A 14,911-nucleotide genomic window follows, 5' to 3' on the forward strand; every position below is an offset into this window, starting at 1 on the left:
TTGCCTCAAGTTTGGGGAATTAGCCCCTTTGAAGCACTGTCTATACATATTACTGGTTGGGAACTGTTCTCCATTTTTCCATTTGAATGTAATCAGTTCATTTGTTTATTTTGTTCTCCTTATCATATGCCCCCTTCTTTATCTCTTCTCTAAACTGAACAGTCCCAGACTTTTCAGTCTGTCCGCATCTGGCACCATCCCCATTCTCATAACCTGTCTCAGAAATCCCCTTTCTGTGTGCTATATCCTTTAAGAGACTGAGTGACAACAACTGAGGACATGTCCAGAGCAGGTTATTCTCCATCCCATTCCTTAGGCATACGAACATTGTCTTTGTTTGGTCACTGCTAGGAATGAGCAAGTGTTTCTGTGAAGTTGCTATCAGTGATGCCTGGGTCTTTTCCTTGAACTGTGCTCTAGCTGGGATCTATCCCCTGGCACATGTCTTTGGAAAAAAATTCATTTTTTTTTCCACTCTCAGATGTTGAGCAACTGGGTGAATGGGGAACTTTCTACAGCCTGGACACTCTAGCCTGGCTTTCATTGCATTAAGGAACAATGATGGATAACCAGTATCCACACTTGTGTTTCCTGCTGGTGCCTATTAATATTTCCTGCACCGTGATGTGCAGGAATTATTGCTGCATGGAGCACCATGAAGTATGGAATTGGCATTAGTAGGGCCAGTTGTTCATAATTAATTCCTCTGAAGAATGAAAATACCAGTTTTCAGTGTTTGAGGAGCGACCAATCTGCTTTACCCATGAGAACAGCCCCCAGTAGTGCATGTAGTGTCTCATATTAACACTGTCTCTCCATTCAGGTGTTTGTCCTGCAATCATCACGCTAGACCCTGGGCACATAGAGGAAGTTGGGGGAACATATAGTATATACAGGAGACACCATTCTGCCTCAGAGTTGGAAACCTTCTCCCCTATCCCATGTCAGATTCCAACAAAACCGACTTCACCAATCCCTCCACCTTCATCCTGCTGGGCATTCCTGGCCTGGAGACGGCCCATATCTGGATCTCCATCCCCTTCTGCACCATGTACGCCATAGCCATCTTGGGGAACTTCATTATCCTGCTCATCGTGAAGAGGGATCCAAGCCTGCATGGGCCCATGTACTATTTCCTCTGCATGCTGGCCATCACCGACCTGGTCCTGTCCACGTCCATCCTGCCCAAAACATTGAGCATCTTCTGGTTCAATTCCAGGGAGATCTATTTCAGTGTCTGCCTCACCCAGATGTACTTCATTCACTGCTTCTCAGCGATGGAGTCTGGGATCTTCGTGGCCATGGCTTTTGATCGCTATGTGGCCATTTGTGATCCCCTGAGACATTCCACTATCCTGACAAACCCTGTGGTGGCCATGATTGGCCTGGCTGTGGTTCTGCGTGGCTGCATAATCATACTGCCCTATCCCTTCCTGGCGAGGCAGTGGCCATATTGCAGAACCAACATCATCCCCCACACATACTGTGAACACATAGCTGTCGTGAAGCAAGCCTGCGCTGACATTCGCGTCAGTATTTACTATGGCCTCTTCTTGACAGTCTCTGGGATGGGTCTGGATATGTTTTTTATCGCCATGTCCTATATCCAGATCCTCAGGGCTGTATTCAGCCTCCCCACAAAGGATGCCCAGCTCAAGACTTTTGGGACATGTATCTCCCACCTCTGTGCCATTTTATCCTTTTATGTCCCAGCTCTCTTCTCCTACCTCACACACAGGTTTGGCCACAATGTGCCCCTGCATTTTCACATTCTCATGGCCAACATATACCTCCTGGTTCCCCCCATGCTAAACCCCATCATTTATGGGGTGAGAACCAAACAGATCCGGGACAGGCTGCTCTGGCTCTTTTTTCATAAAGGGACTGTGACAATGAGGTTCTGGTGGGACCCAACTGAGAGTGCCAATTCAGGACCAATTGCTTAAACAGAGCAGTCACAGCCCTAGGCTGGGATTTTTCCACCTCTAAGGTAAACCAAACCAGCCAGACAAAGAAGACTTCGGTTTTACCCCACTGGCTAACCACAAGTCACACAAGCAATTTCCTTAGACACTAAAGTCTCCCTTTATCACCACCAGCACCACTCGTCCGGGGAATGAATAGTTATGAAAACCAACACCCCAATAAAAGAGTACAGTTCTCTCGATTCCAAAGAATCAAGCCCCAGACTCAGGTCAATATACACATCAGATCTGACCCACAAATCACGCTGTTACCAATCCTTTAGAATCTAAAATCCAAACGTTCATTCATAAATGGAAAGAAATATAGATGAATGTTAGAATGAGTTAAATGCAATCAATTACACACATATTGGCAAAGTTCTTGTTTCAGGCTTCTAGCAATGATGGAATAAACTACAGGTTCAAATCAAGTATCTAGAGTACAACCGCCATTTGGATGGGTCATTCAGTCCTTCGTTCAGAGCTTCAGTTTGCAGCAAGGTTCCTCCAGTAGTAAGAAGCAGGATTGAAGACAAGATGGAGGGGTATCCGAGGCCTTTTATATTCTCTGCCCATGGAAGGACCTCCCTTTGGTCTTAGTATGGAAAATAACAGCAGCAACGGGGAGTCTGGAGTCACATGGGCAAGTCACATGTCGATTAATAACTCAGTTTGCAGGCTGATGCCATTGTTTACATGTTAGTTTGAACGTTCCCAGGAAAGCTCACATGTGGATTGGCGTTTCACAAAGTCCATTGTCAGTTGTTTCTTGGTTGGGCACTTACTGAGAATAGTCCTTTCTCAAGAAGCTGAGCAAATGCTTCACTGGTGCAACTTAGAATCAAATCCATTTGAGATACAAGTACATAGCCAGTATTCATAACTTAGACTACAAAATGATACACACATACAGACAGCATAATCATAACTGGCAAATCATAATGTTTTATTGACACCTCACATGACAAACTTTGTACAATATTTGCTGCAAATATATAACAGTGGTTGCAACAATGATCTATACAGTCACAGTTTATGTCAATAACATCACGCTAAACATTAGCAATACAAACCAATTCCTTTAGACACTCCACTTTCTCAGTATCACCACAAGGGCAGCTCATTATGGGAATGACCATTTATGAAAACCAATCCCCTAGGAAAAGAAAAAGATTTTCCCCTGATCTAAAGAACCAATCCCCAGACTCAGGTCAGTATACAAATCAGATCTTACCCACAAATCACACTGTTGCCAATCCTTTAGAATCTAAAGGCTTATTCATAAAAGAAAGAAATATAGATGAGAGTTAAAATTGGTTAAATGGAATCAGTTACATACAGTAATGACAACGTTCTTGGTTCAGGCTTGTAACAGTGATGAAATAAACTGCAGGTTCAAATCAAGTCTCTGGAACATCCACAGCTGGGATTCAGTCCTTTGGTCAGAGCTTCAATTTGTAGCAAAGTCCCTCCAGAGGTCAGAAGCAGGATTGAAGACAAAATGGAGATGATGCAGCTACCTTTTAGAATCCTTTTGCCTTGCGGCCTGTGCTGCCTTTGTTCCAATCACAAACCACCCAGCACATGGCATGGGAAAACCTTAGCGTTCTGACCGCAGACTTATTCTCTATCCCACCATGCATATGTTATTGCACTGGGCTTGTCGAGCAGGTGAGCTTCTCAGCAAAAGATGGTTACCTGTGAATCGCTAGATGGAAGTGTCTTCCTTGGGAATTCCCCTCATAGACTGATAGACTCCAGGACTGGAAGGGACCTCGAGAGGTCATCGAGTCCAGTCCCCTGCCCTCATGGCAGGACCAAATATTGTCTAGATCTTCCCTAATAGACATTTATCTAACCTACTCTTAAATATCTCCAGAAATGGAGATTCCACAACTTCCCTAGGCAATCTATTCCAGTGTTTAACTACCCTGACAGTTAGGAACTTTTTCCTAATGTCCAACCTAAATCTCCCTTGCTGCAGTTTAAGCCCATTGCTTCTTGTTCTATCATTGGAGGCTAAGGTGAACAAGTTTTCTCCCTCCTCCTGATGACACCCTTTTAGATTCCTGAAAACTGCTATCATGTCCCCTCTCAGTCTTCTCTTTTCCAAACTAAACAAACCCAATTCCTTCAGCCTTCCTTCATAAGTCATGTTCTCAAGACCTTTAATCATTCTTGTTGCTCTTCTCTGGACCCTCTCCAATTTCTCCACATCTTTCTTGAAATGCGGTGCCCAGAACTGGACACAATCCTCCAGCTGAGGCCTGACCAGTGCAGAGTAAAGCGGAAGAATGACTTCTCGTGTCTTGTTTACAACACACCTGTTAATGCATCCCAGAATCACGTTTGCTTTTTTTGCAACAGTATCACGCTGTTGACTCATATTAAGCTTGTGGTCTACTTTGACCCCTAGATCTCTTTCTGCCATACTCCTTCCTAGACAGTCTCTTCCCATTCTGTATGTGTGAAACTGATTGTTCCTTCCTAAGTGGAGCACTCTACATTTATCTTTATTGAACTTCATCCAGTTTACCTCAGACCATTTCTCCAATTTGTCCAGATCATTTTGAATTTTGACCCTGTCCTCCAAAGCAATTGCAATCCTTCCCAGTTTGGTATCGTCCGCAAACTTAATAAGCGTACTCTCTATGCCAACATCTAAATCGTTGATGAAGATATTGAACAGAACAGGTCCCAAAACAGACCCCTGCGGAATCCCACCCTCAGGTAGCCGTATCCCACACCTCTCTCACCCCAGGATCTACAGCAACAGCTCATGCCAAAAGCTGACACAGGGGTGTGCACTGTTTATAATATAACTCTGTGTAATCCCAGGGCAGTTCACTCAGTCTTTTGAAGAGAAGCGACATATGAATGGAAACAGGCTGGACACTGGAGACACTCTAGCCAAACTTTCTTTTTCTATGTCTGCACTTCTGTGCTCTTTATCCAGGTTTAGGAGTAAACAGTAATTAAGGGACCTTCCCAAAGGGAGATGAGATCTCTGGGGCTCTGTGTTGAGTCAGAGAGGAATTGGCTGCTCTGTGCATTTATGTATATTTAAAAATCATAGTTGATTAGTAAAAAAAAACTAAGGATAGTGCCTAGCTCTCCATAGGGTCTGAGACTCTGTAAATACCTCAGATGGATGGATAGATAGTAGACAGAGAGTTCTGGAGAAAGATGACTAAGAGGAGACACAATCAATTTCTGTAGGTACCCAGGGCTGCCACTAAGCGATCAGAGATCAGTAATTCTCATCAGTAACTATCATCATACTAGCGACAAAGAGTCCCGTGGCACTTTATAGACTAACAGATATATTGGAGCATGAGCTTTCGTGGGTGAATACCCACTTCGTCGGATGCATGTAGTGGAAATTTCCAGAGGCAGGCATAAATATGCAAGCAAGAATCAGGCTAGAGACAAGGAGGTTAGTTCAGTCAGGGAGGATGAGGCCTTTTTCTAGCAGTTGATGTGTGAACACCAAGTGAGGAGAAACTGCTTTTGTAGTTGATAGCCATTCACAGTCTTTCCTTAATCCTGAGCTGATGGTGTCAAAGTTACTGATGAACTGAAGCTCAGCAGTTTCTCTTTGAAATCTGGTCCTGAAGGCTTGTGAGTTTAATCCTTGAGGGGGCCACCTAGGGAACTGGGGCAAAATCAGTACTTGATCCTGCTAGTGAAGGCCGGGGGATGGACTTGATGACCTTTTGGGGTCCCTTCCAGTTCTATGAGATAGGTATATCTCCATATTATGGTACAAACAGTACCCCAGTTTTCAATACACAGGCTAGAAATCCCTGAAGCATCCCTCCACACCCCTTTTTTAATATGAATCACATATAGGGAGCACAGGTAAGTGGGCTGAACGGAACTGTGTTTGTGGCCAAGGTTGTTGGGGTGCAGGGATCGCTGGAGGTGAAGTCTGCGCTGCCAGGTACTGAGCACCAGGGTGTGTGCTGCAGTGATTGTTAGGGTGCAGGGATCGCTGGAGGCGAAGGCTGCACTGCCAGGTACTCAGCACCCCGAGTGTGTGCTGCAGTAAACTGAGAACAAGAATGTGCTCAGTCAGTGTCCCCTGAAGCGTCGCGTAAATGGGTTTCAGAAAGCTGGGATACAATGTCTTATGAATTGCCCCAGAAAGCATCAACAATACCCTCCATGGGGCGGGGGAAGTATCCGTTGGCGTGCCCCAGGGTGCACCAATGACACCCTCTACAGAAGGCAGAGTCATTGACTGGTCCTGGGGAACGTCAGTCATGCCCTCCACGGGAGGGAAACTCATTGATTTTATGAAAGGGAAACATGGGAAGATTGAAAAGATAATGGCAAAAGAAGGCAGGAATGAGGGTACGAGTATGATAGATAGTGTGCTGTGGTGGTCTGGACTCTGGTCAGGCAAGAGAAAGCTTAGGGAAAGGCATCATCATGTGCTGCAAGATGAAAGGGATTACAAGAGTTGGAAACACTCCGAAAGGCTCTTATATCAGAACTGAATCAAAAGGCAGATTGCAACCGTGAGCTGAGCGAGCTTGAAGCAGAAAACAGGACTCTAAAAGCAAAACTTAAAAAAACAAAACGAACAAAAGAACCCACCTTTTCTGCATGTCGTATTGTTGCTAGCATACAACAAAAGGGCCATTTTACTAACCCTGAGTCAAGCGGTAATTCTGATAAAAACCAAAATGAAATTAATTGGAAACACCTTGAGAAACAAATTCAGAATTGGAACCTGGCACGCTTGGGGGAAGATCAAGATAATTGGCCCCCTCCTCCTCCTCCTGCCCCCCTTTAAACCCAAAATTAAGTGGCAGTGCTCCCTTGGCCTCACCTGGTGGTCAGGGACAGGTGAAATGGAGTGGATAATAATACCTAAAAGTACACTCCTCTCAGCACAGAGGAAATGAGAGCTTTACTAAAAGATCTCCCTGATCTAAAGCCCAAAGACCCAAATTTGATATTCTGGAAAAGAATAAGCCAGATGGTTACCACCTATACGTTACATCCCAGGGATCTTTATACCTTAACAAAAGCTAAATGCTCCAATCTATCATGGGCCAACATCCCTACAGAAGGGCAGCAAAACGGCGTTTGGACCTCTGTTAAATTTGAATCTCACAATGATATGACCTGTGCCTGCACTCAGTTTAAGGAAACCGTCCAAGAAGCCTTGGGGAACAGAGCCAGTAATTGGGAACTGATCATGGGCTGCGTACAAAGCAAGGACAAGCTGGCCTCTCAATACTGGGAAAGAAAGTGGGAGATGTATTCCAGCCATGCAAGCATTGTAGACCCCACCCCCCAAAAAGATGTTAAAGGAAGGTTTTAACTCCCACCTGCAAACAGCCCTTAATTTGGGAGTGAACCCAGGCTCTGATTATGAATCCATATTTATGTAGCCCTCTGAATGCAAAGTCAGACAGGCCAAAGGGATAACGAGCAAAGCTGCTCGTGTTGCTGTGGTAACAGCAAAAGATAACGTAGGCGGCTATAATTGTGGGTGTCTCAGGTGTAGTAAGAGGAGGCCCTGAGATCGAAACCTTGGTATCAAAGGCCCGGTATGAGGCCTAAGGCCTGAACTAAAGTAATGGCCAAGACTTTGCTCACATAAAGCAAAGTTAATTGTGAGCCAGAGGCAGGCCCTGCTCACAGAAGCTGGCAAGGATAGGGCTGATGCTGCAAACAGACATATCTATCAGGTACTGGTCACCAGAGATCAGAACATTCGTATACTCGTACACTCCACACGGATAACAAGGAACAGGGTGACCCATCCCAATGACAGGGCCAAAGGGTAATATGATGGATAGAGCTGTTTTGTTTGAACCAAAATGTACGAGGTGAGAGGCGGCATCTTGCTACGTAGAGCGGTTGCATCCCAATACATCGGGATTGATTTGTACCTGTGTGTAAGAATTCACCGTTGAGTGGTGTCTTTTTCTGGTCTAGGGGCAATGGAAAGTCCTGCCATTGACTGAGCCGGTCCATTGCCAGGGAGCACAGATGTACTAGCTAGCAGCACCTTAGCAGTACCTTGGATCTCTGATTCGGGGAGCTGGAGACTGTGTTTCTCTTCAAAAATAAACCTGGCCGGGTGCCTTCGTACCTTACAAGAGCCTGTGGTCATTGGGGGTTCTCTCAGGGTCTGTTGGGTCAGTTCTCTGCGCAGAGCTGGGACAGCACACAGAGGGAGCACACGCATGCAGCTGACTGATCTCAACATTGAATAGAGCAGAGCACCACACCGGTAGCATCTGGCAACATACTCAAAAAACTGCAGGCGCAAAACCCTAAAGCCAGGTCAGGACAGAATCATGACCAGTTGAATCCCTGCAATACTTCACTGACTTTTCAACCTGGTCCTGGTCCTGTCCCCACTACCCCCCGCCATCTCCCAATGTTTTGTGTGAGGAAAGACCAGACACTGGGCAGCCGAGTGTCCAAGCCAAATAACCCTGGGTAACCAACAACAGCCCCAATCAGTGTCTCAACTGACTGACAACCGTTCCTCACACCTGAGTAAAGCGGAAATGGCCAGGCTTTTAAATCGCATGACCCGTTATGTCCCAGTGCTCCCCCTTGCCTGTCAGTGCTGCTGATGCAGATATAAATCCCTTGAGGCCACACTTACAGGCATGGATAAGGGGCAGGCCATGCACAATTATCCTGGACTGGTAAGCGTCTGTTTCCATTACTGACCTCCCCCTCCCCACTACTAAACAGTATATTACTATTTCAAGGGTAGGAGGCGCACAGCTCACAGCTTATAAAAGCTCCCCTGTTCTTGTAAAATCAAATCTATTCTTCTGGACTCAGTCTTTTTTTATGTAGCTCCAAATGCAGAGGGGATTATTCTGGGCATGGACGTCCTCTGCGACCTTGCAGCAATTCTTAACCTCGCTCAGAGTCCAGTTACTCATAAACTTCTGTGTACTCATACCAACCCCCTCCGCAATGATACATCCCTCTCTTCTGTTGCAGCTGCCAAATCTGTGGCTCTTACTTGGGATACGTCTAACCCTTTTCAAGAATTATGTTCCAAGTTCCCCTCTGTTTGGGCAGAAAATAAGCTGTCTTTCAGTTTGATGCCTGCTCATCTTTGCCCACCCATCCAGGTTACCAGTCAATTTCCTCCACTTACCAAGCAATCTCCCTCAAATCTGAGGCCTTGGATGCGGTAGGTGACATTATTCACTCTTTACTTCAGCAAAGCATACTGGTTCCTCATAGAAGTGCACCTCATAAGTCCTGGACCCTCCAGAGACCCCCTCTTGGGCGGACGTACAGGAGAAAAATTAGGTCATGGTATTGCCCATACAAATACCTCTGTGAAAGTGCAAGAAATTCCAACATGGGTTCATAAAACCAGAATTAAAATGCATAAATTAATTCATTTTGTTTATATTGTATCATTGTATGTAACAAATAAAATAATAATAATAATAATAATAAAAATTGAGGGGAGGGATAGCTCAGTGGTTTGAGCATTGGCCTGCTAAACCCAGGGTTGTGAGTTAAGTCCTTGAGGGGGCCATTTGGTGATTGGTCCTGCTTTGAGCAAGGGGGTGGACTAGATGATCTCCTGAGGCAAACCTAATAATCTTTCCTTGCCAACCCTAATAATCTATGATTCTATGAAATGTGACTCCCAACATTAATCCTCCTGTCAAACATACCTGATGCAGCTTCCTGGGATCTGCCCTTGGTATATGTTACACAAGATAGCTGTTTCAAATCTGGCCAGTATGTGCAACTCCCTTCAGAAGGCAGCAGTGAATGGGCAAAGAAACCAGACACTTGGCTTGCCCCCGGACTGGACCTCCTGGGACCTATTGTGGTTACAGCCTGGATGTTTTTGGACCTACACAATAGGTCCAAAAACATCCAGGCCTGGACATGCTACAAGTACTAAACAAGAAGCGTGGTACCTTAAGAATATACCTAATGTCTAAGGTGTATATATGAGCTGGTTCATGAATAGAAAGTGATAATACACCAGCCTCTATAAACCTGAGCAGATTTACCAAACACTTCAGACAAACTCACTGGCAAAGATAAACAGAAAACAAGTTTATTTATGACAAAAGTGATTATTGAGAGAAAAGAAAATATAGGCAAGCAGTCTAAACTCTCAACCCTATTATACTGGGCAACATCTAGATTAACCAGTTTTTCTCACCCCACTGGATATACACAGGTTTCTCCCTTGAAACCTGGGCCAGTTTCCTCTGTTGGAGTCTTCAGTCTTCAGAGTGTCATTGTTGCTTGCAGCATAAGTGGGAGAAGGAGAAAGGCCAAGAATGTGGCCATTGTGTTCTGTTTTATAGCATTCATTATTTTCCTTGCTGTTGCCTCTGGGGAGCTAATATCTGGCCAATTCCCCAATTTACAGCATGTTTTACTGACAACCATACATCACAATCGTATAATTTCATATGCACTAATGATATAGATGTTTAGATAGAACAGTGACTTTTACTAGGTCACAACCTTTCACCTGATATCTTACATGGCATGCTTTATATGCAATATCACAATTGTATGTAAATGAAAAATATGGGGTTTACAGGGGAATCCCCGAGGTGTAGCGTGTCACAGAAGGCACATTCGAAGTGTCAGAGAGAAGGAGGTGTCTGTGTTTGTGGTGGTGGGGGTGAGTTACAAAGGAAAGTGAGAGATGGACCAAAATGCATGAGGAGAGAGAGAGTTTCCAAGGGAGAGACAAACCACCTCCCTGAACCCAAACTGTCACTGCCTGGATCAGGGAACATTTCCTACAGGACAACCTGGCTGGATCAGTCCAGGAATCAGAGCACCGAGGGCAGAGGAAAATGGGCCACATTTGGGTGAAGAGAACATCTTGTGGACACCTCCCCTGAGGTTTGGGATCGCCCAGGCCTTCTCCACTTCCATGCATAGTCCCCTAGCATCCGAGCAGCAGCTCCAGGTTTTCTGTCACAGCCTTGCACAAGCTCCCACAGCTCGACACCCGCCCAATGGCAGTGTTTGGGCCCCCACAATGGCTCCATGTGATTTGGAGTCCAAGCACTGTGCAGGCCTTGCCTCTGGCTCTGGGCTTCTAGGCCCACTTTTGGGATGCAGCTTCCATTCTAGCGCCTCTCTCTGGGAACTGAGATCTGCTCGCCAAGGCCCTGAGACTAGGCTGCTTCCCCAGACTCTCCAATTGCTTCCGCACCCCCTGCCCAAAGCTCCCCCTTGGGCGCACTCTGTTTCCAGTTTCTCTGTTTCAGGGCACAGGATCGTTAAAGCAAACAGACCCAGGCCTTCCAAAGAGGGCTGCTAAAACAATTCCACAAGAGATACCCCGATCCAGTTAAACAGAATACAACACCTACATGCCATTCCCTGCCTCTGTCTCTTCACCACTCTGGAGCTTTCTTTGAGATTTAGTCAGACCCATTCTGGGGTTCCCAGGGGTCACCTCCTGGAACTCCTGGCTCCTCCTCCAGCTGGAGTCTGTCTCTGTGCTGCAGCCAGAGCCCTGCAACCAGAGTCCCCTCCTCTGCCCTTGTCCTTCTCTCCTACCCCAGCTTCTTCTGGCTCATCCAATCTCTCTGTTTATAAAGGGCTGGACCAAACTCTCCCCTCTCTGTTCACTCTTCAGGGGAGGTGCCATTCCTTCCGCGTCCACCCCCTGCAGAGACATTGGAGAAAACTGGCTTTTATCTAGAATACAGTTACTTCTTTCTTCTGTCTGGGCGATATCTCATTAAGTGCTGATAGTCTTTGATGACCAGCCGATTTATAGACAGATGCCTCCATCTCAGCATCCTGCCCCTTTGCATAAGCTACGTGAGTGAAGAGCACAGGAAAAGCCCAAAGACATAAGGATACAGAGGTTTAACTCAATCAGACATGAGCTAACATAGTTTCCACCCATCTGGGTTTTACCCAGACAGTCAAGGTTTTGGCTTCTGCTTCTGGGTGCCACTTAGGGTTGTCAGCTACCCAGTTTTGAACCAGAAAGTATGGTCAAAAAGGGGATCTGATGGTGTTCAGTTGCTGCAGTGTGGGGGAGGCTTTGGGTTATTAATTCATGTCACCCCTGATCATCCTGAGCTGCAGAAGCGCATGTCTCAGACCCAGAGCAGAGGGAGCACAGTCTGGGCAGGGAGGGAGGTGGAGACAATCTAGAGAGTTATGAGGGAGGGGAAGAGAGGAGAAAACGACGGGGTGAGTCCCTCGGCCTTGATGGACTAGGCTACTCAGATGGAGGGGAATTGGGGAAGGAGATGGGGCAGAGGGGAGGCCTTGGTGGAAGAAACAGGGTAGGAAGCAAAGTCTCAATATTTCATTTACCAGCACTTGTAAAGTGGAAACCATATGAGCTGTACAAGACAAATTCCCCAGTTTATCATGCTGACAAAGCACAGTACAGTCAGGAAAGGATTTAATGTCTCTTTGACTGTCCAGTAAATGATTCAGAAAGAGGGTCTGGCACCATGTCACCAGCCAGTGGACCTCAGTCTGAGAGTGAAAGCACAAGGAGAAAAATCTTTAGGTCCCTGTATGAGTAAAGAGTTGGAGCAGCCTGTTCCAGATCTGTTTGGTCCTCACCCCATAGATGATGGGATTTAGCATGGGGGGCACCAGGAGGTACACATTGGCAATAAGAATGTGGAAATGCAGGGCCAAATTGTGCCCAAACCGGTGCATGAGGAAGGAGAAGAGAGATGGAATGTAAAAGATTAAGATGACACAGAGGTGGGAGGTGCAGGTCCCAAAAGTCTTCAGCCGGGCATCCTTTGTGGGGAGGCTGAAGATGGCCCTGAGGATCTGGATATAGGACACAGCGATAAAAAATACATCCAGACCGGTCACCAAAAATGCCACGAAGAGGCCATAGTAACTACTAATGCGGATGTTTGTGCAGGCCAGCTTCACCACGGCTATGTGCTCACAGTAGGTGTGGGGGATGATGTTGGTTCTGCAATATGGCCACTGCCTCACCAGGAGGGGATAGGGCAGTACGAGCATGCTACCGCGCAACACCACAGCCAGGCTGATCTTGGCCACCATGGGGTTTGTCAGGATAATGGAATGTCTCAGGGGATCACAGATGGCCACGTAGCGATCCCAAGCCATGGCCACGAAAATCCCAGACTCCATCACTGAGAAGCAGTGAATGAAGTACATCTGGGTGAGGCAGGCACTGAAATTGATCTCCCTAGAATTGAACCAGAAGATGCTCAGCATTTTGGGTAGAGTGGAAGTGGACAGGACCAGGTCGGTGATGGCCAGCATGCAGAGGAAATAGTACATGGGCTCATGGAGGCTCGTCTCCCTCTTCACAATGAACAGGATGATGAAGTTCCCCAAGATGGCTATGGCATACATGATGCAGAAGGGTATGGAGATCCAGACTTGGGCCATCTGCAGGTCAGGAATGTCCAGCAGGATGAAGGTGGAGGGGTTTATGAAGTTGGTTGTGTTGGAATCTGACATGTAGCTGGGGAGAAATTCCTGTATGTACTGTATGTCCTCTTGACTTTCTTTATGTGCCCAGGGTCTAGGATGATGGTCGCAGGACAAATGCCTGGATGGATACATAATGTTAATATGATACACTACATGCACCACATCTACAGTAGAACCTTAGAGTTACAAACTGACCCATCATTCACAAATCTCATTGAAGCCATTATGCAATCAAAGAGCAGCAAAGCCAAAACAAAAACAAGAAAAAAGCAAATACAGGACACTTCTGTATTAAATGTAAATAATTAAAATATGAAAGGAACATTTAAAAAAATATTTGAGAAGGTAAGGAAGTAATGGAAAAGCTGGTATTGGAGTAGTTAAAAAAATAGTCTAGGAATATAATTCATTCAAGTCAGAAACATGGTTTATGGAAACAGGTCTTGTCAAATACAGCTGATTTCATCCTTTTATGAGATTTCATGTTTGGCTGATCAAGGGAACAGCACAGATGCAATAACATTTGATTTCTCTGAGACATTTGATTTAGTAGGGGAAACTATTCAGATTAAAATATGAACACTTCAATGTCAGCAGTGCACACGTAAAAGGAACTAAAAGCTGGCTAATTGAGAGATCTCAGAAAGCAGTTGTCAATAGGCTATTGTCAGTGAATAGGGTCGTTTTTAGTGGGGTTCTGCAGAGATAAATTCTAGGCCTAATGCTATTCAAAGTTTTCATAAATGACGTGGAAGGAAATGGAAAATCACTGCAGATAAAATCTGCAGATGATCCAAAGACTGACAGAGTGTTTACAATGAGAAGGCCAGGGCAGGCATACTGACTGATGTGGAGTGTTTGGTCGGCTGGGCCCATGAGGAAAAAAATGTTTTAATACACTCAAATGCAAAGTTATCCTCTTGGAACAGAGAACGCAGGCCTGATCGACAGACTAGGGCACTGTATTATGGAGTACAGGGACCCTGAAAAGGATTCAGGAATCATTGTGGACACCCAGCTCATCGTGAGCTCCCATCGCGATGCTGTGGCCAAAAGGGCTGATGCGATCCTTGGATGCATGCAGAGGGTGGAGTGAGTTGGAAAGCAGGGGAAGGACTTTACCTCTGCATGTGGCATTGGTTAAAATGACTGCATCCAATTCTGGGGTCCACATTTCAAAAAGGATGTTGAAAACTTGGAGAGGATTGAGAAAAGAGCCACAGAAATGATTGGAGACTGGAGAAAATGTCTCACAGAGTGGGAGTTATTTAAAGAGCTTCATCCACTTATGAAAAATATGATCAAACGGAGACTTTCATGAGGACTAATTGGCTTTGTAATCTAGAGAAGAAAGGCAGAGCAAGGTCCAATGGCTGGAAGCTGAAACCAGACAAATTCCAGCTGGAAAAAAAGGCCAAATGTTTAGCACTGATGGTGATTAACCTTTGGAACAAACTGCGATAGGAAGTGGTGGATTCTACAGTTCCCCATGTCTGCAGACC

At 45.7% G+C, this 14,911-nt stretch overlaps 2 protein-coding genes across 2 annotated transcripts; one reads left to right on the forward strand and one right to left on the reverse strand.

Annotated features, from left to right (window-relative positions):
• Window positions 1-926: 926 nt before the first annotated feature.
• Window positions 927-11,237, forward strand: LOC127044678 (olfactory receptor 52E4-like). The gene is made up of 2 exons (XM_050939757.1): window positions 927-1,903; window positions 11,222-11,237. The coding sequence occupies exons 1-2, from the start codon at window positions 942-944 to the stop codon at window positions 11,235-11,237; spliced, it is 978 nt and encodes a 325-aa protein (XP_050795714.1). The 5' UTR covers window positions 927-941.
• Window positions 11,238-12,488: 1,251 nt separating this feature from the next.
• Window positions 12,489-13,454, reverse strand: LOC127037531 (olfactory receptor 52R1-like). Its single transcript, XM_050929412.1, has one exon. The coding sequence runs from the start codon at window positions 13,434-13,436 to the stop codon at window positions 12,489-12,491; it is 948 nt and encodes a 315-aa protein (XP_050785369.1). The 5' UTR covers window positions 13,437-13,454.
• Between the last annotated feature and the right edge of the window lie 1,457 nt (window positions 13,455-14,911).

Source organism: Gopherus flavomarginatus, chromosome 1, assembly GCF_025201925.1.
Source record: "Gopherus flavomarginatus isolate rGopFla2 chromosome 1, rGopFla2.mat.asm, whole genome shotgun sequence".
NCBI lineage: Eukaryota > Metazoa > Chordata > Testudines > Testudinidae > Gopherus > Gopherus flavomarginatus.